Below are 24888 nucleotides of genomic sequence, written 5' to 3' on the forward strand. Positions count from 1 at the left end.
ATCTTTTCCTTTATCTCAGTTTCTCAATTACTCACTTTCCCATCCCAAGCATATGAAGTCTTTCCTAAATCAGCTGTTGTAACAAGGATTTCTAGATAGTGACAAGGAAGCAATCCTACACAAAAAAAAAAATTAAAGGACTGAGAATAATGTGATGGTGTTAGCTATTCTAATTTGGGGGAATGCTTTTATGTTATAAAGCTATCATAATCAAATGCAGACAAGCAGAACAGATCTGAGAACAGAGCTGTATCACACTTAGAATAACTTAAGTCTCTAGCAGTAGCCATTTTTTAATAACAAGAAGCACTGAAGAAGCTACAGCTCAGATGGAACAAAGCTTTTCACACTTCATTTGTTTTGCAGAATGATTTTGACTAAAAAATACAATAAAAAAGCAGTGAAAGTTTAATAGAGGGCATATCAGCTTGACATACATGAAAATAACTTACATAATTTAACTTATTTCCTTTACAGAAGGAAACTGTAATTGCATAGAGTATGTCCTTTTCCTAAAAGCTATATACATTGACATATGGAAGAAGGCACAGAATTATTTCTAATAAACAAGTACCATTTAAAATCCTCAGTTGCTGGAGGTCCCCTTGCATTCCTTGGGGAGCTTCTATTATTGTTCGTATCAGTCTAACACTTGTGTTATTTTATGTTAACATGGTCACACCAGTATGTTGGTGCCATTATGCAGAGTAAGCAGTTGGTCTCTGGCTAGTCAGAGATGTTTAAGGAACCCATCAAAGTTGAATAGCTGCAATTACCACTCAGAGCCCAAAGAAGGGCCACATTCACCTTGGGGTCCGGGCAGGGAAAAGAAATGAAGGCAACATCTAAACAAAAAGGTAAGTGCAGCATCACAGGCCTTAAAAACGACTTGCACTGAATTGTGTTCAGAGCCATTTAAATGGCAGCTTTTTAATCATTTTAATGAAGATAATGAAACAAAGCCCTTTATATAAACAGTTTATTTACTCTAAACAGCAACACAGACAGAACGCCATATAAACACAAAGGAAGTGATGCAGAATAAGGATGCTGGCTGACTTTGGATCTCAGAGGCTCTTAAGCAATAACAACCTAGTTTCTGAAAGATAGAAAAACAAATTCAGGGAGGGAAGGGGGTGGAGGGCATGATTTTTTTTTTCATACAGCCAGCTAGAGGCTAAATATAGTTCTAACATTTTAAAGCATGCCTGCATCAGATAGCAAAGTAACTAGAGATACTAGTGAATTTATAGAAGTATAAAAGTTTATAATTTTACAGCAGTTGAAATACTGACATCAATATTAAAATAAAAGCAAGTTTTACATAACAATCAAAAATACAAAAGACTGAAGGAAGAGACCCTGTATGAAAAAACTGGGGGCAATTCAGCAAATTTAGAACTGTATACAAGTGGCGAATATGGAAAATGGCACACATACAACCCCCTCCCCTAAGTGGATATTAATTGTACATAGCAACATTAGATTTTGCAAAAGTTTTGTAAACAAGTTCTTGCCAAACCAATCCCTTCCTTTTTAAGATGCTGCATGACAGAAGCTTATGATGGTGCAAACTTCTTGGCTTGTGCTCGAACCCTCTTTTCATATTCCACTCTGTTTTGGCTGAACAGAAGAGAGAGAAAGGGTAATTACAGCTTGAGAAATCAGAGGTCATATTATAGAGTTACTGTTCTTCTATTTCTCTTCAACATGAAACTAAGTCATTGCTGAAGGCAAAACCATTAGATAAGAATTAACACTACAATATATTAAAGGCTTTTCTGGACCATTACTCTCAATTTCCTTCACAGGGAAGTAAGGTACTGTTTAACTAGTTACTTCCCAAACTTCACCTGGTGTCAAATCATTGTACTATCTGACTTCATACTATACCAGTCTCTATAAGCAGGTTTGCACCTGCTTTTTCTCAAAGCCAGCTGTACCTTACATGCAAGCATTTTTCTTACTCATCTGAACATAAGTTTTCCACTCCCACTTTAAGACCTGAGGTCATTAACAATAAATGCCAGTATCCTAACTGCACAAAGTGGTAGATGAGAGCAGTTCACTAACAGTGGACTTCATATGATTTTAAAGTATCATCTTTACTGCTTTGGGGAGAGAGGGGAAGCGTGCTTTAAGAAATGGAAAAAAGAAACCAGTGTGGTAGTTGCAGCCTTTATCTCTGCAGACCCTGACTCAGTGTTAGCTTTATCCTAAGCTTCAGTTGGAAAAAAGCTAGCCCAACATTTTGAAAAAACACTATAGTTCACTAAGTCTAGCATACTTGCTACAGATTGATTAACAAGCAAGTACTACTTCAAGGAACTATGACCGGTCATTAAGCAGACTCAACACATAAAAGGGCAAGTTCTTTGTATTCTATTCTGGGCCAACAAGGGATGGTAGTAGCTTAGTAGAGCATCCATTTACATTCAACACCATGTTTTGTATTAGCTGTCAGAAGTGTCAGTCAAGAGCTAAACAAAGATTTGTTACCATTACTCTTGTGCCAAAGGTAGTTTACAGTGACTAGATTTTGCAGACAGCTTTGCAGTAAACTTAACTTACTTTCAGCTATGAAGGCTTGCTGCGGTAAAAAAAAAAAAAAGGCAGCAAATTATATCCTCAGAAGTTGACAGTTCGGGGGGAAGAAGAAATTAAGCCCATTTTGGTCACATCCAATGAACAATTACCAGCAAACAGACTGAAAATACTCTAGTTTCTTTTTCTGAAGAAGTTTACGAACCTCTTTCTAAATTTTTTTCTTTAAATTATATTGCATTATCATATGAGAACCCAACCTAGCTGTTAAGTCTCACACCCTCAGAATGCCTGCCATAGTAGACTCTGCATGCCTACAGCAGAGGAGGTTGGCACATTAGGAGTGCCAGTTGCAGGGTGACAGTACCAAAGCAATCCTGAGAATGAGAACAAGCATTCTTTTGAATACAAAGTTTATTCTTGAAGTTTAACAATTCGACTAAGAGACATCTATTTAAACAACACTGCATCTTCCCCAGCATTTATCAACTATGCCAAATTACAGATGCATAGACCCTCCTGCTCTGCTGAGCTGATTCTATCAGTTACTCATTAAGTAGTAACAGAGAAAGACACTCTGAGACTGCAGAAATACAGTACCCTATTTGAAATACTACACATGTCCAAAAGACATGAAGAGGATAAATGGGAAACTATATATAATTTGAAGTAACAGACACGTGTAATAGTTTATCTCAATATAATTTTTTCTAGACACACTTAGAATAAAGCAGAAACAACACTAGCAAAGACTGGTTTTGTACATACGTGTGTGTAGTAAAAAATAAAACAGACTATTTATACATGTATAAAGTATATTAGTCCTGCCTTGTATTCCCTCATGGGGGAGGGAGGAGGGGAGGCCTGCCTCATCATTAATAGCTCCCAAAGGTGCTGCCTACAACCGTGGCCACCTGTCTTCCATATGCACTCAGTCCCATCAAGTCTTCAGTAGATACTTAAAAAATAACAGAGTAAAGCCTTAAATTAAATCCAAGACACACTACCCACCCCTGTTTCCTTTTCACAAGGCTCTAACATGGACATTTTTGACATAGCTTGCATATGAAATCTAACAGAGTGCCATCTTTCAAACTTGGCGCTCTCCTAGAGACCTGTTCTTCTGTCCAGAATGGTAATTCCACATTTCCATCTTGGTCATTATTTCAGCAGCTGTCGGTGCCAAAAGCATTTGTTTAAAGTGTTTTGCTCCCCTAAAGATTATAGATCAGCCATCCATTTTTAAGATGGGAAAATTTTAAGCATAAAAAAGTACTTTTTAGCTCACAAATTATCACCCTTCCTAACCAATGCAAATTTCATTCTGCTAAAGCTACAAACTTTCTGTACTTTTTAACCTATTCTTTTGGAAGATCTAGTTTTCCCAAAATGCCGCACATTTCCTACAGTAATCACAGAAGCTCTCCTTTATCCTTCAGGCACAAGTGCTCCTTACACCTCATCACTACTACTCAGCCTTTAGGCAAAAGGATTGTATGTTGGGCCGGAAACAGGATGAGAATCGTAGTCTAACTGAAGAAGTCTTCACACTATGCTATTAATAGCTCCACTAGCTTATTAACTGTGAAGTTATTGTTTTGTTCAAGTTTAGCACAGGCTAGGCATCTCCACAGGATACTGCCATGAAGGTAGGAAAATTCCCCTGGTCATTCCTAAAAACATTTACATGTTAGATTATAAGTAACAGACAGTTGTAGGCAATATGACAGCTTCCAAGCTGATATGCAAAATTCTTACCAGTAAATTGTGTAAGCCTCTGCTTGAGCTGGGTCTTGAATATTTGGTTCATTTAGAAGTTCTTGTATTCCTAACAAGATCTGTGGAAGAGGAATAGAAGTAACAGGCATGGATATTACCAAGAGACATTCAATTAAAAAACCCTTAGAAACCAACTGTAGAAACACACAGTGAACATGTTACATTCACATCAGGTAAGCAAGTAAAGCAAATAAAAGGGCTAAGAATATGTCTGAGTACAATTAATGACCTGTTTAATTGTGATTGCTGGCCTCCAGTCCTTATCCTCCTCTAAGATGGAGAGACACACTGTGCCTGAAGGATACACGTTTGGGTGGAATAACGGCGGTTCAAATTTACCTGATGAAGAAGAGAGAATTACTTGCATGCAGTGCTAAGACTAAGATCAGAGAGTTGGTTTAGCTCGGGGGGGGGGGGGGAGGAAAAAAAAAAAAGGCCAAAGACCCCCCCCTACACACACACCCCCCCCAAACCCCACAAAGATTTCTGGAGCTATTAATACTGGTTTTCTTCTTGGCTCAGCCTACACCTAAAACAGGAACTCATCATGTCTGTGGTATCAATCCAGGCAATGCAACACTATCATTGTCATCTTTTGGTTTAGGAATGGAAACTGACAAAATAGTTTGTAGTAGCTTTGTGATAGAACTTTTTAAACCAATCCTGTCTTTACAGTCTCATATACTACTACATAAAGGAAAGTTACAGCCCCTTACTTATCTCTCCTCACTTTAAAATACTGGAAGTTCCATACAAAGATGACTAAGTTTCAGGCATTTTTTCAGTTTCACTTTTCTCTTCTGTATAATCAAGAGGCACTGAACAAGAGGAACCAAGTTCTACTGACTGAAAGAGTGGGCTTGTGCAGCTCTCCTTCTGCCACACAATCTATATTCTGGCATTTCTTTAATCTTTACAGGACTTAAATGCAACAGCCACCATCTCGAGTAACGTAATGAACACTTGTTTACCAATATATGAAATATCTACATGTTAGTGCAGTTTTCTAATCCATCTGACATCACAAGTCTTACTTATGAGCTGCTCAATGAAGTTCAGTAGGAACTCAGAAGCTGCATTGGTAAGAAATCTTACCAGCCACATACACATCTTATTTTAAGGCATAACAGTTCATTTAACACTTGCAGGAAGTGCTAGTTGGTAGCTCTCAAGGTATTAATGTTAAGTATTTTCTAGTAAAAAAGATATGTTTCCCCTTGTGTCACATGTATTTAGGTGGTAACAAACAAAAGGAGTAGCCAAGACAACCAATAGAGCTCAAACACCAAGATAAAATAAGAAATAAAACTGCTGTCAAGAGGAGTAATTTGTAATCACTGTCATTGATTTGAGATGGTAGCCAATTCAAGAACCAAGAAATCAGGCAAGGCAATAGATGTTTTCGGATTTCTAAAGTAGCTAAGTTTGAGATGGGATAAGGAAAATTCAAAAACTTAATAAGGAAACTAGGTATCTGAAATACCTGTTGTACACAGTATCAGAAAAAGAATAGATGCATGGTTTAGAGCAAGTCAATGGAAAGGTTAAAGTTGATGGAACTTTTTTTACTGTTGGTTGTTTGTTTTTTTTCCCTAAGTTCTTGCATTCTGAGTTCTTGGCTTAGAAGATCAGCTCAAAGCTATTTGGTCTAACCATGCATAGCTATTAGTTTCCAAAGAGTGCTGATCAAGTAGTGCTTTTGTCAAACTTTGAGGAAACCCACACAGCAATCCACCTCCCCTCCCAATTTTGTTATATTGAGCTCAACTCATTTCATCACAACTTTCTAAATACAAAGTGGTGGGTGGGGAAAAAAGAAAAAAAAGCAACTTTCCTTTAAAAAAGTCTGTAAGAAAGTAATAACCATTCCTAGTACCTCATGGACTAGTTTAACATTGTTCTAATAAATTCGTGGTTTTTTAGTTATTTTACTTACATTTTGGGGGCGAAGAAGGGTAGTCATCCTTGAAAAGCATGCGTAGTTTAAATAAGCCTCCTTCCCATGGTGTCTATAAAAAGTGAAGGTAGAGTTTAGATTACAGCAAAGAAAAGTCAAACTTGTGGAACAAAGCTTATCAAGAATTCAGTTTCTCAGGCAAAGCACAAGATATCTTTCTGCTACACAGTAGAAGATAGCTGTCCTACACCGTAACATGCTGTCTAGACTGAGACAAGTTATCCTACCTGTATAAGGAGTTGAAGAAAGAAAATCCTGCTTTTCTACTTCATTACAGCTAGTAAGTGTTGCTGGGTAATCAACAGTCAGTATCATCACTGATAGTTCCATATACAAGTAAAATTTTCATGTGCATAGAAGAACACCTCTAAAGTCTTACACGATGCACATGCAGTGAGGACGGGGCCATTATACCCCCACTTGAAGATAGGATATGGATACACGCCTTAAGCATGTGGAGGTAAATGGTTTCTATTTTACCTCACGAGGATGTGGCTAAGAAAACCACAAAAGAACAAAAAATTTGGACAGCACTGTAGTACTGCTACAATTAATATGAGGTTCTCTAGTCTAAACTAACCCTGTCTGCATTTGGTAGCAAGTAGTCTCAAAAATTCCATCTTTTTGTGTAACAGGAATTCTAAGAAGCTTTTTATCCCCATCAGAAACTGGTAAGAGCAGTTCCCATGCTATAGAGCAGACCAAATAAGACAGCACTACTCAAAAGGGTCACATAAACAAGGAAAAATATCTAGCAAAAGACAAAAAGCCTGTCTCAAACATATACTTCCTTGTCATTTTACTTGGAAATAAGGAAAAAAGCCCATCTTCTGACAAACTGATTTCTGGTAAGATGCACAGAAATACAGAAAAGTTTATTGTATATGTAAAATTCAGACCACTTCTCTGTAACTTGCCCTTGCTATGGAAACGCTGCAATGAAAGCATTGGGTTCATTCTTTAAAACAAACTGGAGTAAAGACAGTCTCACATCTTATCAGCTTTAAGTGATCATACCTTATCCTCAGGGAAAGACAGGTATGTTTGAAGACCACCTTAGTAGGAGATCTCTAATTCTTTCCTACCTGAATTATGGTATTTTTAGCAGAAGAAAAAGGAAAAGAAAAACCCACCAAAAAACCGCACCCCATTGTCATTAGTATTTATTGTGCAAAGTCTCAAGCTAGAATAGGAAAGAAACATACTACAAAATACTAAGATAATAATGTTTTAAAAAGCAAATGGATTTGATTATATTTGCTATAGCGTATTTAAAAAAACTTGTTCTCAACAGCTGTAGTCAGTTGTCAACAACAAGAAATATCTAGTCTCCATACCTTCTCAGAGGAGACAAACTTGTCCGTTTTTAGAAGAGAGGAGCCTTTTGATAGAATAAACTTTTCCTATTTTGTTTGCTTTCACTCATAGGGGAAGACAAATAGCTTTTAATAATTTCTTCAAGTAGAACACCAGAACAGTCAACAAAAAGTTTTTACTGTCTGTCTGACAGAGCAACGTACCTTAAGGATGAGAGATAGCAGACACTCAAAAGCCTTACTAAGATAATAGTATGACAGCAGTTATCATCAAGATTGTATTGTGTTACTGGATAGGTTGCAGATGTTCAAGTCAAATTCTAAGGCAGTTAACAAGTAATTTGCTGTCAAAAAAGTGAATGGAGATATCCAACCCAGGATTAACACCACTTCAATTTTTGATCTGGCTGACAAGAAAGCACTTTGTTGGTTTCACCTACTCATCTGTCCCAGGGGAAGCAGCTGCAGCACAGTGTGCCTTCAAACACAAAGGAATAGAGAGCAACTGGTTGGTCTGGTAGAGATGAGCAAGGCATGCTGCCTCTTGTTAAAGAGATGGCATCTTTAGTCGAGTGAAAGCCTCAATTTTTTTAAATACATCTCTACCAGGAATCACATGAGCATAACTGATCTTTTCCTGGTGTAATGCATTTTCTAGAAGGCTTTAAGGGTCTTGTTTACTCCATTTTGTAGTTTACAAAACTTTAAAGGAGTAACATGAAGATATTGTTTGACATGAAGATTTTACATCAGTATTTAAAAGGTGACATCTTGATAAGGTACATAACTCGCTATTATGAGGGATAATCTTGTTTTGGCAGAACACAAGAGGATGTGTTTTTCCTTACACTGTTACATTACTTTTAGGTGCTTCTTTAAGAACTAACATGAGGTGCGTGGACAACTACCAAAGCATTGAACTAACTTAAAACCATAACAGCAATGCCATGTTGAGCATCAAACTGAGAGATTAGTACAGAATCTGCAGGTTTTGCCTACACACTTTGTCCTCTCAGAATCTAAGAAATGAGATCTTAAGGGGACTTAAGCAAGTTGGGAAGAGGCAGTAGAACAGGCAGAGCAATAAAAGAAGTCCCACATCCAATGCAAAACACTAAAGACCCAAAAGAACGAAAACCACCCTGTAATTCATAGTATTATCTCCAAAGAAACAACTGCATCCAGTGAATTCAAGAATAATCTCCAGATGCTAACATCTTGAAAAATAGAAACAAGATTCTGCTCAGAATGAGATGTTATAATGGCAGTGTACAGAAGTCAAAGAAGTTTCATGCATTAATGATTATTTCCACTTGAAAGTTTGCATTTGTCCTATCCCCTAGACCCAGATCAAGCTGATAAAAATAAACAATTCTAGTCTCTACAGACTTTTTCCTTTCTCTTGTTATTTTAAGGAAAGGGATACAGAAGCACAAATGAAGTCAGATAAAAAGAAACAATGTTAGAGAGTTCTATTCTTCTCTCCCTAAGAGAGAAAAAGAAAATTCCATAAAATTAAGGCAATGAGATTCCATGTTGAATTATTTGCCATGAAATAATAAAACTAATGCTACAGCATTTCTCTAGCACTAAAGGGTGTCACTATTTTGTGGACAAAAATGGTACCAGCAGTTAACCAGCAGAGGCAACATTTTGGTAGTGTTAATATTCAAGCTTTGGGGCTTAAACCAGCATTTAGTAAGAAAAGAAGTAACAATAAATCCTGGCATGAAGCAGAAGACAACCGCAAGTTTGTTCAATGCAGGATTCTTACAGACTCCTCTAAAACCTTTTATTCTTAAGGTGGTCAGTGCCAACAATTGAACATGGTTTATTTTGTCCAATATCATTCTTAGCCCACTCCACCCAGACTCTAAAGTAGCAACAGGATCCAAGCATTTCTATTAAACTACATCTAAGTTATACTCTCAATTGTCAGTGTAATACATGAGCAGGCTTATGTTACTTTTCACCACAAGTGAGATGTTAGGACAACCTTAAGTCTTACCCCTTTCTTTCCTGGAATAGCACACTCCCAGTTCATTAGATTCATCGTGCCATCTGGATTTTTTGTAGGTACTGCTACAAATCCCTGAATTAAGGCAAAAAACCAAAGGGTGAGGATTTCAGAAGATGTACTTAGAATACTTCATGTCATGTTTTATCTTTACACAGAGTTATTTCTTTTTGCACTACATAGTTTTAAGCAGCCTTTTTATTGAAAAAATTTCATTTTTAAAAAAATCATCACATCAGGGTAAAGAAAAAAAATCATCAGAGCACCAAAATAGCTGCAGAGTCAGAAATTTGACATTTCTCATACTTACAAATGGATGATCTTTTCTCCAGGCTTTTCTCTCCTGTGCAAGTCTGCTAAGAGCTATGCCAGACATATTCAGAGTCCCTCTAAAACAAAAATAATTACTTTTAAGATAAACTTTTACTTATAGTGTATACAACACATTGTATTAACTGTTTAAGCCCCGCTCACTCAGGAAACATTTTGGCCTTTGATTTTCACTACTACACCCAAGACACATATTTTTGCACACCCTGCAGAAGTTCACATCAGGAATAACATCAAGTTTCCCCATGTCAACCACCTCTTAGTTACTGGACTTAACCTACAAAATACTATGCCCACCTTCTGTTTTATATCTGAACCACATCTTGGAAACTACTTCAACAGTTGCTTGACAACAGAAACACTATTAGTAATGGGAAAAGTGCTCAGACTTCCTACTTGTGCGACTGATATTTATCTCCTTACTACACCACGAAAGGCATGGCTTTCTTCTGTAGGTAAACACCTGTACTGCTCCTGTTTCTGGCAAACCGGAATAAGAAATGTTATTTTTAAACTGTAAATTCCTGTTGAAAGCCAGTATTCCACACAAAAGTAATATGGGCTTAGAACTTAAAAAAAAAAAAATCACCTCAGCTTTGCAGTGATGCCTCTATACAAGTTCTACACAGCAGCAGGAACAGCCAGCAATACAGAACTGAGCTAAGGAACAGCCAGCGGCCCGCTCATTCCACAAGGCAGGTTTTCAATTCCAGTACAGACTGAATGATCTTTCTGCACTTCCACTGCCTTAGTAACAGCCAAACAATGGTGACAGACTGCAGGAAAAACACGCAGAGCACAGGTCACTACTGCGTATGACACAAGAACAGTTCTAGACACCATGGTTGCAACAGAGTGGTGCTTTCAAATTCAGGGGAGGATTCTCCATTCAACCCAGAACAGCAGTCCGAGAGAGAGTTTATTTTTCACTGCTAAACTGTATCTAAACTCAGGGTTTCAACAGCCACATGGTCAAACTCCAATGAAGGTTTTTAATCCTCCTCCCTATGAACTTCTAGCCATTTTACATCAGAGCAGATACTTGGCAGTTGGGGAAGTCAGGCCAATTTGTTCTCAACTCCACATGTAGCTAACAAGCCTTTATGACAGCCAGGAGAGTAGACTTCTTCCACTAAACAAACTCACAGAATTAATGAAAGAAGCATTAACACTCTATCAAAACAAACATTTAAACACTGGTTGAGAATTAGGCAAAAATTCACATTCTATTAATATATAGATTGCTTGCAAGAGTATTGCATTCTACTACTATAACCATATGAATTGTAGCTCACAAAGATCCATGTTTTAAAAATCTCACACGTTCACGCTCTGCCCTTCAGCATGATGTTCGTGAAGAGATTTACCAGGCACTGACCTATTCCATGCAAGATATGTAAATATGTTCATCTCATATTCATCTGCCATACCCTTTAGAGATTACAAGACAGCACACTTCCAATTTAAGCATTTACACATCATGAAAAATGGCTTAGCAGTGCAGCCACCTTAAAAGTCTTTAAAAGCACCAGATTAAGAGTTTTATGCAGCCCCCACGACAGCTGGTATTTCAAATTCCTCCTTTTAGCTTTTTTCAAAGTCGATTTTGCATGGATGGCCATAATCCATAATTTCAACTTCAAACTAGTAATTAAATTTGTGTCAGATAAAGCTTTTTAAAAAGGGACCATTAACACTCAGTAAACACACACAAAAAATCCTATATTCTATTCAATATTCCTCTAGTATTCCCAACACATGCACCTGTATCTTGGTTATGTCAGAAGATTTGCAGGACTTAGTCAACACAAATTGTACATACCACTTCAGATTTTAGTTTGTTCACATGCAGGAAATGTGGAGCCACTGAAGAGATACTGTCAGAACAGAAAACCCCTCTCCCTTAACCTAATTATACAGGGAGTAATTTTAAATATTTTGTGAGCCCTTCTAACAGATGTAAATGAACTACTGAATATACAGCAGAATTTCAGTTGTGCTGTTAGTACCTGGTGGTCCACCGCAATAATACTAACCTTCCTATAGTAATTTATGAAAGTTATTTATGCTGACTAAACTATCTAAGAATATTTGAATGGTTTACAACTCAGCTACCTTTTCTGCCAAGAAATATTACATGATGCTTTCAAATACATGAATTGTATTTCCTGTGGCTAACAGCCAATTAATTACATGCCCCCCAAGGGAAATGCCAGCTTCTCAGAGGGCATATAAACAATGTACATTCTACAGAACATTGCTAATCAACTTTTCAACAGAAGAAATCCGATTTTTCAGGCTCTATCTTGCTTGCTTTTGCAACTGGTTATGCACTATACTGTGCATTAGTAAATTAAAGATTTTCTTATGCTCTATAAATACCTTTTCAAGTTGTGAGGCATTTGACTTAATTAAGCACTGACTGACTACATCCAAAGTTTTAATGTATATGAGAGACCATAGGCTTCACATATATGGTCTCCACAGGCTTTGGTTAGACAAACTACCACCAAGTAGAGATTAGAGACAAAGACGACTGAAAGTCCACTGCAAAAATTAAGATCCTGTTAGGTAAGCATCCCCTCAAAAGCAAATTAATCTATTAACAAATTGCCAATATATACTCTCTAGCAGCTCTTCAGTAAAAGAATTTAACTTTAGTTCTGCTGGAACTTGAGATAGATCATCTCACTATATATTTTAGTCTCAGAAATTATGGAGTAGCAGGAAGGAATGAGATACTAAGTGGGTATTAAACCTGAAGATATGATATTCTTCTCACTGCTACTTTTATTTTCTTCAATAATTTGTGTGCATGGTTAGTTTGTTTGGGTTTCCCCCCCCCCCCCTCCTTTGGAACAGTAGTTTGCCCAAATATCTGTATGTTAAGTTTAGCTCTTGTCAGCTTTTGAAATACCTTACAAATGCAAAACATAGCTATTTACCTGAAATAGTTAAAACCACAAACACCGCACCTCCCCCAACAAAACCAGCCAAACAAAACCCAAACCCCCAGTTCTTAGGGTTTTCTCTTTTTTTAAATATCAGATCTAATTTGCTCTCTCCACCTGAGAAATTTACTGCTAATGAACAGAATTGAAGTCCCAACATATTTATGCACTATATCACTGGAAGAACATAAACTTTTGCACCAAAGGAAGTATATCAACCCTACCTTGCAGGGGTCAAACAAGCTTAAGAGACCAGTCTTCACCTTTTGTTTGGTTTGAATCCCCCCAAACACACCCGAGCATTAAGAGGCAGAAACATTTTACTGCTATCAGCTCATTATAAAATTAACAGCAACTCCAAGTTTGCTCAGTAGTCTGCCTCTGCTGCTGTTACTACTACTTATTTTGGAAAAAAAGGACAAAACACCACCAACACACTGATCATAGGCACAAACTTTGTGCAGACTAGTGTGTTTGTTCCATTACAGATTATCTTACCTATCTATAACCTCTGATGGGGGGGGAAGGAGGGAACCTACTTCCAAACACAAAAATCAAGTCTTGCAAAGAAGCGTTCCCGTGCCACAGGAACAGCAATCACACCCACAGCTCTGATCCATGCCAAATCTCTAAATACATCAGCTCTTTAAGTCTCAAGAACTTTCAATAGCCCTTATTAAATTCAAACAGCAAGAAAAAAAAAATCGTTAAGACTGCTAGCCTCACATTTTTACTTTGCAAGTTAAATACTGACACAAGAAGAAATTATCAGTTGGAGTGGTTTACCCCAAAACTATACACACTTTACTTTTCAGAAGGGTGGAGATAGCGAAGGGCTGAGGTTTAACCAAAGCACGCTAACTCGGCGCTGGAATAGAAAGTCTCCTCCTGCCTGCGGCATGAAAAAGGCAGAAGAGGCGGTATTAGCCGAACAGCTACCAGAGTCGCAAGGAGAACAACAAAAGGAGCCGCGCGGCAATAGGTCTCGGAGCCCGACCGGCCAAGGAACTTCGCCCGGAGCCGCCGCGCCAGCGCCGAGCACCGGCCGCCTCCAACGGAGGCCGCTGGCCTCGCGGGCGCTGCGAAGGGGCCGGCGACAGAGGCCTGCACAGGGTACCCCGGCGCCCGCCCGCTGCCTCCTGGGCAAGTACTCGTCGGGGCGGGGACCGCTTCGCGCAGGCCCGGTGGTACCCAGAGCTTCTCGGGGAGCTCGACCCGCGGCCACCGACACCTCCGGGGGCGGGCCGCGGAACCCCCCTCAGGCGGGCAACGATACGCTGGCGGGCCCGGCCGCGCGGCCGCAGCAGGAACCACCAGGCCCGCGTGCCCCGCGGCCGCTCGACCCTTCGCGCCACAGGCGGCGAGCGCCAGCCCAGGCCCCCCTCTCCCAGGGCTCGGGGCCGCCTGCGCGCCGCGCCAGGCCCCGCCGTCCCAGGGCCCCTCGCCCGGCCAGGCCTCACCGTGATCGGCCGCAGCACCCGCGCGTGTCCCGGATTGAAGCGGCAGCGAATGACCCGGATGTTCCCGGCGCGGCTCCCCCCCTTTGTCTCTGGTCCGGAGTTTCCCTCCCTCCTTCCTCGGTGCGGAGCGCGGCAGTGCCGTGTGTCCCTCAGCCCGACCCGTCCCCGCAGCTGCGCCGGCGCGGTCTGACCCTGCGCGCGATCCATCCGCCACGCTTTACGCATCCTCGCGACACAGGACCCAGAGGTGCCCCGAACAATGCCTGAGCACAGGGAGGAATCCCGGGGGGCTCTCCCGAGCCCAGTCACTTCCTCGTGCCCCGCGGCTCCCACAAGCCCCCGTGGAGAAACTGAATGAGTTTTTTTTACCTCGGGCGCCCAGAGAGTCACCTGCGCCCCGAAAAGGCCTGATCCCTCGCAGGGCGCTAGCGCGGGTCTGGCAGGCCGCGCCTGCCCCGGGACGCGCTCGAGCCTGGCCGAGCCCCACCCACAATGCCCAGCCGGGCCTCTGATTGGAGAATAGGGGCTCTGCCCCTGGCGGGGCTTTCGCAGGTGATGGGCAGGCGGGGGAGCCTCTCAGTGAGCGAGGGGCGGGGCCTGGGCCAACCGACGGCGGGCTCGCCGCGTCCCCGGGCAGGTGCGGGCCGCAGCCGCCGGGTTCGCTGCCGCTCCGGGGCCCAGGGAGCTCGGGGCTGGTTGAGTGAGCCGCAGCGGAGGACTGCTGCTCTCGGCCGTGCCATAAGCGACCGCCGGGCTGGGGCTGTCCCCGGGTCCGTGGGGACCGTGACCTCCTCCGGTGCGGTCCTGGGCGGCGTGTCTGGCCCCGGTCTGCTCCTGGTTGAGCAGAGGTTCGAGCTGCAGCACGCGTCATGCTCTTTTTGGTTCCCATCGGGGTGGGGTTTTTTGGGGAGCGGTGTTTGGGTTTGCTTTCCAAGAGTGCGTTTTTAGTGGCGTGTAGGTATGGATCACGTTCTGTTCTCGGCTCTGACTTTTCTGATTTTCATGAAACATAAGAAATTTCAGTCCTGAAACCTCTGCTTAGCTGTGCCTTGCACTGGTCTGGGTTTGCTAATGTTTCTTGAACTATGTTCTATGTAGAACAAAACTTCAAAATAGTTTTTCTTCTTGGGAACTCTAGAATTAACTATTCCAATAAATAATCACTGAGATTTGAGTCGGCCCTAACCAAAATCCGTGCTGCAGTCAGGAACCCCATTGCCCAACGTCCCACCTAGGGAGCAGGCACCTGCTTGGAGGAGCTCTGTTCCTAACCGCGGGCATTCCGTCAGAACCGGCCCCTACAGCTGGCAGAACGAATCCAGGCATTGCCCGACATTTTTGTTTATACTTTGTTTGCCTTTTAAAACTCCCTCTAATTTTTAATTCCCATTAAAATTTTGCTAACTTTTTGGGTTTTGTATCACTTCAAACGTGATGTACGCGATACGGAGCTTTAAACCATCTTTGAGAAAATGAAGGGCTGTTGCACAGGGTGAGGCAATAATCTACGATCCACGTCCGCAACGGAGGGGGCAAGACACCATCAGTTTAAACCGCAGTAAGAAATGTTTAAGAATGCAAAATAATGATTGCACCTTCACATAAACAAACCAAATCCTTGGACAACTTGCCCTATTCTGATCAAGTCCTCGTTTAGCTTCTCTCTGTAAATGAGTTATTTAACAGTAATTATGTTCTCTTGGAATGAACGGTGCCTGTTCACGTCTGTGCCTTAGCCAATTACGTATCACAAGGATGTAAAACAGGGCACCTGCCTTCCTGTGTGCCCTCGTGCCCGCCCAGCTTTCTCTTTTCCTAATGCATGGATGCCTACGGCAGCATTTGCCTTAATGCAGTGATTGGTTAAAACTTGGTGCATGCTTTTTTGTGTGATTATATATCCACACCAGAGGGGACTATTTCCTACTATAATGATCAGCAACAGGAAAATACCTTAATTTCCCAGTGGATATATATATGTATCTCTCCAAAAAACATGACTTTGTTGTGACAAAGTCTTTGGGACAGCAGAAAAGGATAAGTCTCCTTTACAAAGGAAAAAGTATTACTTTGAATCCCTGCACAAAAATGCAACTATATTTTATATCCAAAGTGCTACGCTAGGAATATCAGTGTGAACATTAACGGATTCAGAAAAGAAAGATTTAAGACATCAGACTTTAAAAGGGAAAAAACAGGTTTATTTCATGCAGTTTACAATATGCTAGTGTTATGAAAAGGAGGTTAAAAAAATACCCACACACATTTTAATTGTATGTTTGTTTTAAAAATGATGGTTAACTGTAACCATCTTCAAATGATTTGGGAAGCCCTAGCAGATTTCTATCCAGGGAAATTCCATGGATTCAGTTTCTTGTCTATGTCTGTGCTAAGAGTTTTGGCTAATGCAAAAGCATTAAAACCAAATCAAAACTCAAACTTTGCTGCAGTAAGAACACTTCAGAGATAATGAATTGGCACAAAATAAAGTGTTATTGCTAATCCACTATCCAGGAAATAATGTGTTGCAAGTATGGCCACTTGGATATTAACACAAACAGCTGATGCACAACTGATTTGGAGACTAGTGATTTGGGGAAAAAGGAAAGAAAAACAAGAGCATCTGTTGAGTTGGGTAGGTGGGCCGAGAGAGTCCATAGGAAATAGATTTTTCATAGCTAGACTCAGATGAGGCTCAGGACAGAAGCGGGTGGAAACAGTTGCCATTTGATACCCCTTCGGTTTGGTGATCCTCTTTCAGTTCCAGGTAGGCAGGTTGGCAACATTCCTCTTGCAGCGCCTTGGCACTTGCTTCATCCTAGCAAGTACACGTGAGCCAAGTTGAGTTTGAGTAAAGTTGTGCATAAGCTTTTGGAAAAATCTTCAAAAGGAGCAAGAATCATGCACATAAATACATTAACTCTTACATTTCAGATGACCAGGCCTGGAAATCTCAACAGGTGTTAAGTCAGGTCAAAATTTAGGCTCAGCTTTCTAAGGCAAGGAGAGCACTGGCACAGAACCTCCTCCCCTCCCGCCCACCCCCAACGTAGCAAAATAACTTTCTAAAAAAGTTTCTCTCATTATAGTAGTTACTAACACACAACATCCTAAAGAGAACCCTTAGATGGGCGCAGAAAACTGTTTGCAGCAGTATCTATTCACTGAACTTCTGAGAAGTTTATGCCTTGGTAGGCCTTGCTAAAGTAAAGGACAGCTGAGTTGCAATGAAATATTCAGCGACAATTTCCTGGGGCAGAATCTTCCTCAAAGTCTCTCTATTGCCAGTGCTGTTCATAAAAGTTGTTAGATTTCAGCGTAGGCAATAATAACGTGGTGGGCAAGTGTACTGTTTTCTCTAGCATATTCCTTACCAAGCTGGATGCTGAAATTCCAAGCCATATATGAACACTTATATCTGCAATTGGTTCAGCCATTTGTAAAAATTATTTTAAGAGTCCGTGAGCTGCAAGAAAAACAGACTAGCTGCTTTTGAAACGTTATGTGTTTCCGGAACTTCAAATTAGCCCTGGAAAGGATTTTAGCCCTTAGCATTTCTGCACTGAAAATGGAGAGTTCCTTCTGTCTGACAGTCATTTAGGCAAACTGAACAGTAAGATCTATTTAGCCCTTTAAAGCCTCAGTTCAGTAAGAAGCCTTTAAAGACAGCTCCTGATTCTTGTGAGCCAAAAGAAAGAAAAGTTATATGACACTGAGTTCAGACAGCCTTCCACATTGTTTTTAAACTGAGTATTTATACTATTTTAAGAATCAATGATTCTACACACGAACCCAGGTAAGATCCTGAGATTGTCCTTAAAGCTGGAGATAAGTGCAGTCTAAACTCTACTGAAGTAACAGGCAGCATCCTCAGACCATAGGTATTTCAAAATTGTTGTTAGAAAAGACACTTCTCCAATGGCCACTGGAAGTTTTAATGCTACCATCCTGAGCTAACAGGTACCGTTAAAGGCATAACAAAATCTCATTTCTTTTCCAGGGCCCCACCTTTCAGGGCTGATTGAAGAAGATAATTTGAAAAGTTGAAAGATGCTTTTGATATGGTAAGAGAGAGGATAAAATAGGAGAATGACACCTTCTGATTTTATCACATCTCAAGTGAACAAAATCCCAGGCTTCATCTCCAGACTCTCTTTCACTTGACTTTGATCTCCATGAAAAGCTCAGTACTTCACTCTTCTCTCAGTACTTCTCAAGGAATGTATTCCAGTATACCTGAATGACTGGACAATACACATTATAATCCAGTATCTAGGTCATTTCATTCAATCAGATACTATTGTATTTTTGCATCCCAAGTTCATTTTTGTAATACTAACAAAGTAATTTGTAATTAATGTGTGTTCATTTGCTGGTGGCAGCTCTCTACTGCTCAGAAAGACACTGACAATTCTCAACAACCTCAACAGACGTTCACAGAATACAGTGTTCTCATCTGAGAAGCAGTTTCTGAAAACGCCATCATCCTACTCAACAGACCTGTTCCCTAAGCATTCCTGAAAGATTTCTTTTGTTTAATCTGCTAGAAGTTTTCATTTTTCTCCTGAAAAAAAGCCTCTCAGAGAAAGAGGAGATTGATTAAATTTTGGTATCTTCCAGAAACAGTCCTGTTTCTAATCAATCATAACTGCGCATTCACGTTGCTAGAAATGGAGCTACACAGCTATTGTCTAAAGAAAAAAAGTTGGATGGATACATTGAGCTCAATTTCTTAAGAAATATCTTTTACTAATGCTACAAAAAAAGATGAACTTTTATCATTATAAGAAACCCAGCTGAGTTCGAAAAAAAAAAACCACAGTACATTTTCCAAATTTTCTGAGTATATGATTCTGAGGACTGAAAGTTTAGGAGAGAATCAATATAAGCTTCTAAATACAATCAGGCCTTTGACACACTAAATTACCATGATAATAAACTGCAGTTAGCCATAATCCATAGAAACCCCACAGCAAGTGGGAGAAAATTCCAGGTAACCTTTTGTCTTTTGTTAAAAAAAAAAAAAATAATCTATTTCACATTTCCTGTTGAGCTGCTGAGTCAGACTATACTTTTGGACAGTTATTATGGACCAGCTGACATTCACGTCTTGGAGGCCTCAGAATGACTTGTTCATTGCAGATAAACTCTTTTAATTGCTGCTTGAAGAATTCAAAAGTATTTAATATAAAAATGTCATCTCCAATACAGAAAATTAGCCTCTGACAAAACTTAAGGCCACCAGTATGCTATCCATTTCCTAACTCAAAACAAGAAATTGCTATGGTTTAAAAACTTCTCAGTTTTTAAACAAGCTTTGCAAGACATTTGTCATGTAAAAGCCTTTAAAGAATTTTACTGAAAATCCACTCATCATCTGCCGAAGTAACCTCCTGTTCCATGGACAACATGCCAAACAACTTCATTGAATATTCGTATAGCAAAAGGGCCGAAAGGTAAATCTTTCAGAGAATTTACATTTTCATGAGAGGTCACCTTGATTAACTGTTATGTTTTGGTGTCTCTCCCTTCCTACTTTATTTCCTTCTGCTGTGATCTCTCTGCGCTCAGGATCTTGAATTCTAACCTGGAACATTGCTTTGACTTAACAGTAGAGAAGCTGTGTAAATCCAGAGTTCATGACAAAGGCTTTTGCAGCCTTTGAGTTTGTTGTAGCTTTTCAGCTACAGCCCTGTTGTGAACCCATCAGCTTTACACAGTCCTAGGCTGTTCTCTCAAGGTAAATACCCTCCAAATTACAGAAAAGAAACAGATAAAGAATTCCAGTTTAAACTCTAGTGGTACATTACCTCATCCTGCAAGATCTTAACAGATAAAGCAATGTCTGCAACACCTGGTGATGTAGATTGGACTCTAATGCAATTACCTTGTTACTGTAGCTAACTTTATTTGAAATTACAAGAGTCAAATAAAAAGAAACCAAACTTATTTAGGGATCAGTTCTTAATGCCTTGAAGAAGGCATATGGTAGCACTTCCATCTATCTGAAAGCCTCACACGTTCACAAAAATTAAAGCAATAATGACATTAGCAAGAACAGGATAGTAGTTAGTTCAGGTGGTCTCAAACAACAGCATATTTAAAATAATTTACAAGGTACCTGCCTATTAAAGTTATCTTTTTTTTTTTTCTTTCTTAAAATCTTTGTGAGGTATTGGAAACAAAGTGCAAAATGATTAACCACTCATTTCCCCAAAATTTGCTACAAATAGGGATACAATGTAAACTAGATGGCAGGTAATCTCACTGTAAAATCATGTTTTTAAACTGAAAATACTCCAGTGAAAAAAAACATACTTAGAAAAACCCACTCTTTTATATATTCTAAATTTGTTCAGTTTGCTCAGTTTGTTACTCATGCTTTGCTGCTGACATTCTTGAAATTTTCACTTTATGAAAGAAAATATTCTTTTTTGGGTTAAAGAAGAGAGAAAACAGAAGTGCTGATTCAGAAGGATCATTGTAAAACAGATATTTTAGGCATTAAAATCCACCTGGGCCAATGCCGAATTACTCTGTAGAGCACATCAAGAAAATAACAAGAAACATGGTTGGCTGCAATTCCACGAGCTAGGGAGCTCAGAGAATTTGGTGGAGTCATACTGTTTAAAAACACAGTGACTACTGCAGCAGAGGAAATGTTTTAATATGCAGTTAACACAGACAACTGTTATGCTTATTTTCAGATACACAAGATAACCTCTTACTATTTAGGGGAAATTTGGGTGCTAAATTTAAGCTGATAAAATATGGGTGCCTAAAAAAGTATAAAAGTATAAACATTTCCCCCTACACAATTACATTTTTAGTAAATTCAATTCAGTTTTAACATCTTAAAAAAAGACAAACATTTTATGTGTTGTTGTGGAGGGGCCAGCAGCTTCCTGTGCAGACCACATCCAAGTCGCAAAATGCATTACAAACCCTTTCAAGCATTAGACGCATGGACAAAACATTTAGCCCAATGCTTAACCTGCTTAGTAGAAATGGTTTTTACAAATTGTTTCTGCCAAACTTTTATCAATGTATATAAGTCCTTTTTAGAAAAAAAAAAAAAAAAAGAAAAAAAGAGTAAACCCTGGGTGTTTGAAAATCAGGCTTTTGTGTAAAGGATTACCTAGAGCATATGCATAAATTCTGAAGTTACTGAGAATGAAAACTGTAATGTCTTTAGAATTCAAAACAATCTTGTAGCTCTTTGAAACTCCCTTCCACCGCTTTCGTAAGTTAATAAAGCCAAGTTTGATACTGTCAATTTCATTAAGTGTTTTAAAGATGTGCTCAAGATTTTGCTCAAAACATAGTGTATTAAAAAGCTCCAGTCTTGTGTATTAGTCTTCATCAAGGACAAACTAATAAAGCTGCACCAGATGGTTTCCAACAGTGTTCTTTAACTGCATAGCTGAAACAGTATAGAAAGAGAAAGATTGATTACAGGTATCCTGAATGTCTGAAGTAATTAAGTTTTTCAATTGGATGAGCTTGTGTTCACACTCAAGGTTGATTTTAATCCCAGTCACAGACACAGGGATCTAGGACTAGCCAGCCACATTTCTGTACAGCCTCCAGCTCTTGAAAAATCTCTCCATAATCCACAGAGTTCAACGCTTACAGGCATTTTATAAAAGCACAACCACACATATGAGTACAAACATCTCAAAAGAAACAGAATGTTCAGTTGTTCATTTTAAGTGAATATTGGTTCCCCTTCCAAACATCTGGCTAAGACTGGAGCATAACTTTTGCAGGAGGAGACTCTTAACAGAAGGAACATCAAGAAAAACTCAGATGAAGGTCATTTTCTCTGAGTTCAGTCTTCCCTTTGGGTATTAAAATATGCTATAAATCCAGTCAATATATACACCCTTCCTTTAGAGAAACCTTTTGTCTGTTGTGTAGCTTTTTACGTGCTAGTTTCAGTTGATCTCCTAGGCTGTTATTACATAATAAGAGTATGTCACAGAGCCATAAGGAATGTGCAGTATAACACAGTCAACTGGGGCTGCCACTGATTCTGAAACAATGTAGGCCCAAATATTTGACTTTGTGGGCTGTAATGTGTGTGTGTGTGTGTGTGTGTGTGTAGCACCAATTACATTGTCCTTTAAACGTTTACAATTATTAGTAGGAAAACATCTCCAAACTGATCAACATTGGGTCATCCAGCACCAGACATTAAGTGCTACATGTCTCAGAGGAAAATATGAGTGCATGGTCATTTCTTTTCAAATGACCAGTGTCAGTCAGCCCACAAGAGAGTACAACCATGCACTACAACCAAAACTTAACACACACTCCCACACCATCTATTCCTGTTACGTAATCTTGCAATGCTTTCAGCCAGTTGACACTAGCTTATAGGCAAAAATGGTTGAACCCAGATCAACAGAAAATTGTCTAAATCAGATTTTTTTCTTTTTGCAGCCGAGCCTCTTCAGTGTGACAATTCACTGCGTCTTGGAATAAAAGAGAAAAAATTGTCACCGTTCAACACTGTCTTCACATCCTGGAACCTCGTTCTTGCAAAATCTGAAACAGACCAATAAAAATTCTATCAATGAAAATTCGCTCAATGTCATTCCTAAAGCATGGAGGTCAAAGAGCAACATAATGACTATTTCGAGTAACTGATAAAGTGTCAGGGAGCTGGTTGAAGGACATTCCTGAAGTCTGTGCTTTAAGGCTGAAAAAAGACAGATTGATACGTACAATGTCTACTGTCAAACATAATGAAAATAGATGTACGTCACCACTAGGAATTGAGTATGATTAATGTAATCAAAGCTTAAGGGTTGGTAGATGTAAAAAGTAAGTCATTTCCCTCATCCTAGTTCTGAGGATACTTAGGTCCTGTGTGGTAAATGAACTCAGGTACTTTATTAGAAATTGAATTTAATCTTCATTTTTCCTGTTCCAGTAAAATGTCCTTAGCTGTCGGAAGTTTCAGCTGCAAATTGTGTCCCATAAATTAGTACTGAAAACATGAACTAGCAATTCAAAATGCAAATGGCACACTGCGTGAGACGATGCAGGAAGTTTTCAAAGGCCAAGAATACAAACTGGCAAGATTTAAATCAACAGACTGATTTAAAATCTGAAATAGAAGCCCAGGCTTGGTCTTCTGCATGAACGAAAGTGAACCAACTCCCTTTCTTCACAGATTTGTACTGTGCTGTTCAGACATACAAAGCTTATCAGGTGGACTGACCACCTGTATGAAAAGAAGTACTACTCTGACAGAAGTTTTAAAATATTTTTACATCAATATTATTTGCTCATGCAAGTTCTCACAAGTTTTTTAGGCATCCTTGTCCACATGAAAATTGTTTCTGTGGACACAGGACATAGCACAGTGAACTTTTCATGCATTACCTTGTCCATCATTATCCTTTGAAACACCCAAGCCAGGCAGCTGAGAGGCAATGCAGGCTCTGACTTCATGAGGAGGAATATATTTCTCAAGAATTCTGTCTAAGAATTTGCTTCTCCCACTGCTACCATGGAACTGAGATTCCCATTACAGTGAGTAAAGGGATTATTATTTTTTTTCCTAAAATCAGTTCATTTGTTTAATATTCACTTTAAAAGGCATACTTTAAACATAGGCACTGAAGTCTAACGGAAACAAAATATCTACCCCTGAAAAACCTAGGAATCCTTGTCTATAGAATCTTACAACATGAAGACCACCTATTTTAGTCCCAATTTGACTAGTGTTTTCCTCTTCTGTTTCAGTTACTTCTCTAAACTGAATGGCAATCAGCACTAATGAGGTCAACTCTCAGGCTGTGTAGTACTGCAGGGAAGCCTTTAAGCGAACTGTAGAATCAGTCGTGACACTAGCCAAATAAAGCACTAAGCAAAGCTTCAAATGTACTGAGCACAAGTACTTAACAATGTTAATCTGTAAGTAAAAGTATCTCTAATGATACTTCATTGTCTTTTGCTTCCTGACAGTTTTCCTAGTACCGGGAAGGGCTCTTGATTTCGAAAGCTGAAAGAAAGCAAAGGCACAATCCCCAGAAAACTGCATAGCTGTCTTCAGTGTAGAATTTCCTTCTATGATGATTTCAATGTAGTCTGATATTACAACAAACACCTGAAGCTCGTACTCAGTAGCATGTTCCATCCCAGAGGACCCACAGAATCTGACAGCACACAGAGACACTTCAATCTTTGTGCTTGCTGGGTAAAGGCTGGTGACCACTTAACACAGCACTTTCATGTATGGTTTTAAATTAAAAAAAAAAATCTAGGTATTTGGTTTCTTTTTAATATTGTTAAAATGTTGATAATTTAACCTATCAGCCTCTACCAGTCGTCAAGCCTAATGTTGTCTTTCACAGTGACTGTAGTCGAGTAGGGTCTCACCTGCTTTGCACAACTCCATGGGATTTTTTAAGGACTGGAGTTCACAAAGAACCCATCACCATTTGTGTGCCTCAGGGACAGTTCAGAGACAGTTCAGTGTTAACTTAAAAAATAAAATAAAATAAAATAAAATAAAATAAAA

The 24888-nt window shown here is 39.6% G+C and overlaps 2 protein-coding genes across 6 annotated transcripts in view; both read right to left on the bottom strand.

Annotated features, from left to right (window-relative positions):
- Positions 1 to 965: 965 nt before the first annotated feature.
- UBE2I (ubiquitin conjugating enzyme E2 I) lies at positions 966 to 14855 on the bottom strand. 4 transcript variants are annotated; one of them, XM_054843037.1, is made up of 7 exons: positions 14724 to 14855; positions 9924 to 10002; positions 9605 to 9688; positions 6260 to 6332; positions 4553 to 4662; positions 4303 to 4382; positions 966 to 1623 (listed from the first exon to the last, which is right to left on the bottom strand). In XM_054843037.1, the coding sequence occupies exons 2-7, from the start codon at positions 9987 to 9989 to the stop codon at positions 1560 to 1562; spliced, it is 477 nt and encodes a 158-aa protein (XP_054699012.1). In that variant the 5' UTR covers positions 9990 to 10002; positions 14724 to 14855; the 3' UTR covers positions 966 to 1559. The 4 variants fall into 4 exon arrangements, with proteins under 4 accessions (XP_054699012.1, XP_054699011.1, XP_054699013.1 ...); XM_054843036.1 differs by lacking the exon at positions 14724 to 14855 and adding an exon at positions 14355 to 14509; XM_054843038.1 differs by lacking the exon at positions 14724 to 14855 and adding an exon at positions 10533 to 12769.
- A 1678-nt stretch (positions 14856 to 16533) lies between these two features.
- KCTD5 (potassium channel tetramerization domain containing 5) overlaps positions 16534 to 24888 on the bottom strand; it is a 36568-nt gene continuing 28213 nt past the window's right edge. For both annotated transcript variants that reach the window (XM_054843031.1, XM_054843030.1), the window contains one exon: positions 16534 to 22904. In XM_054843031.1, coding sequence (XP_054699006.1) covers positions 22875 to 22904 — 30 coding nt within the window. In that variant the 3' untranslated portion in view covers positions 16534 to 22874. The remainder of the gene's footprint in view (positions 22905 to 24888) is intronic.

This window comes from Grus americana, chromosome 15, assembly GCF_028858705.1.
Source record: "Grus americana isolate bGruAme1 chromosome 15, bGruAme1.mat, whole genome shotgun sequence".
Taxonomy (NCBI): Eukaryota; Metazoa; Chordata; class Aves; order Gruiformes; family Gruidae; genus Grus; species Grus americana.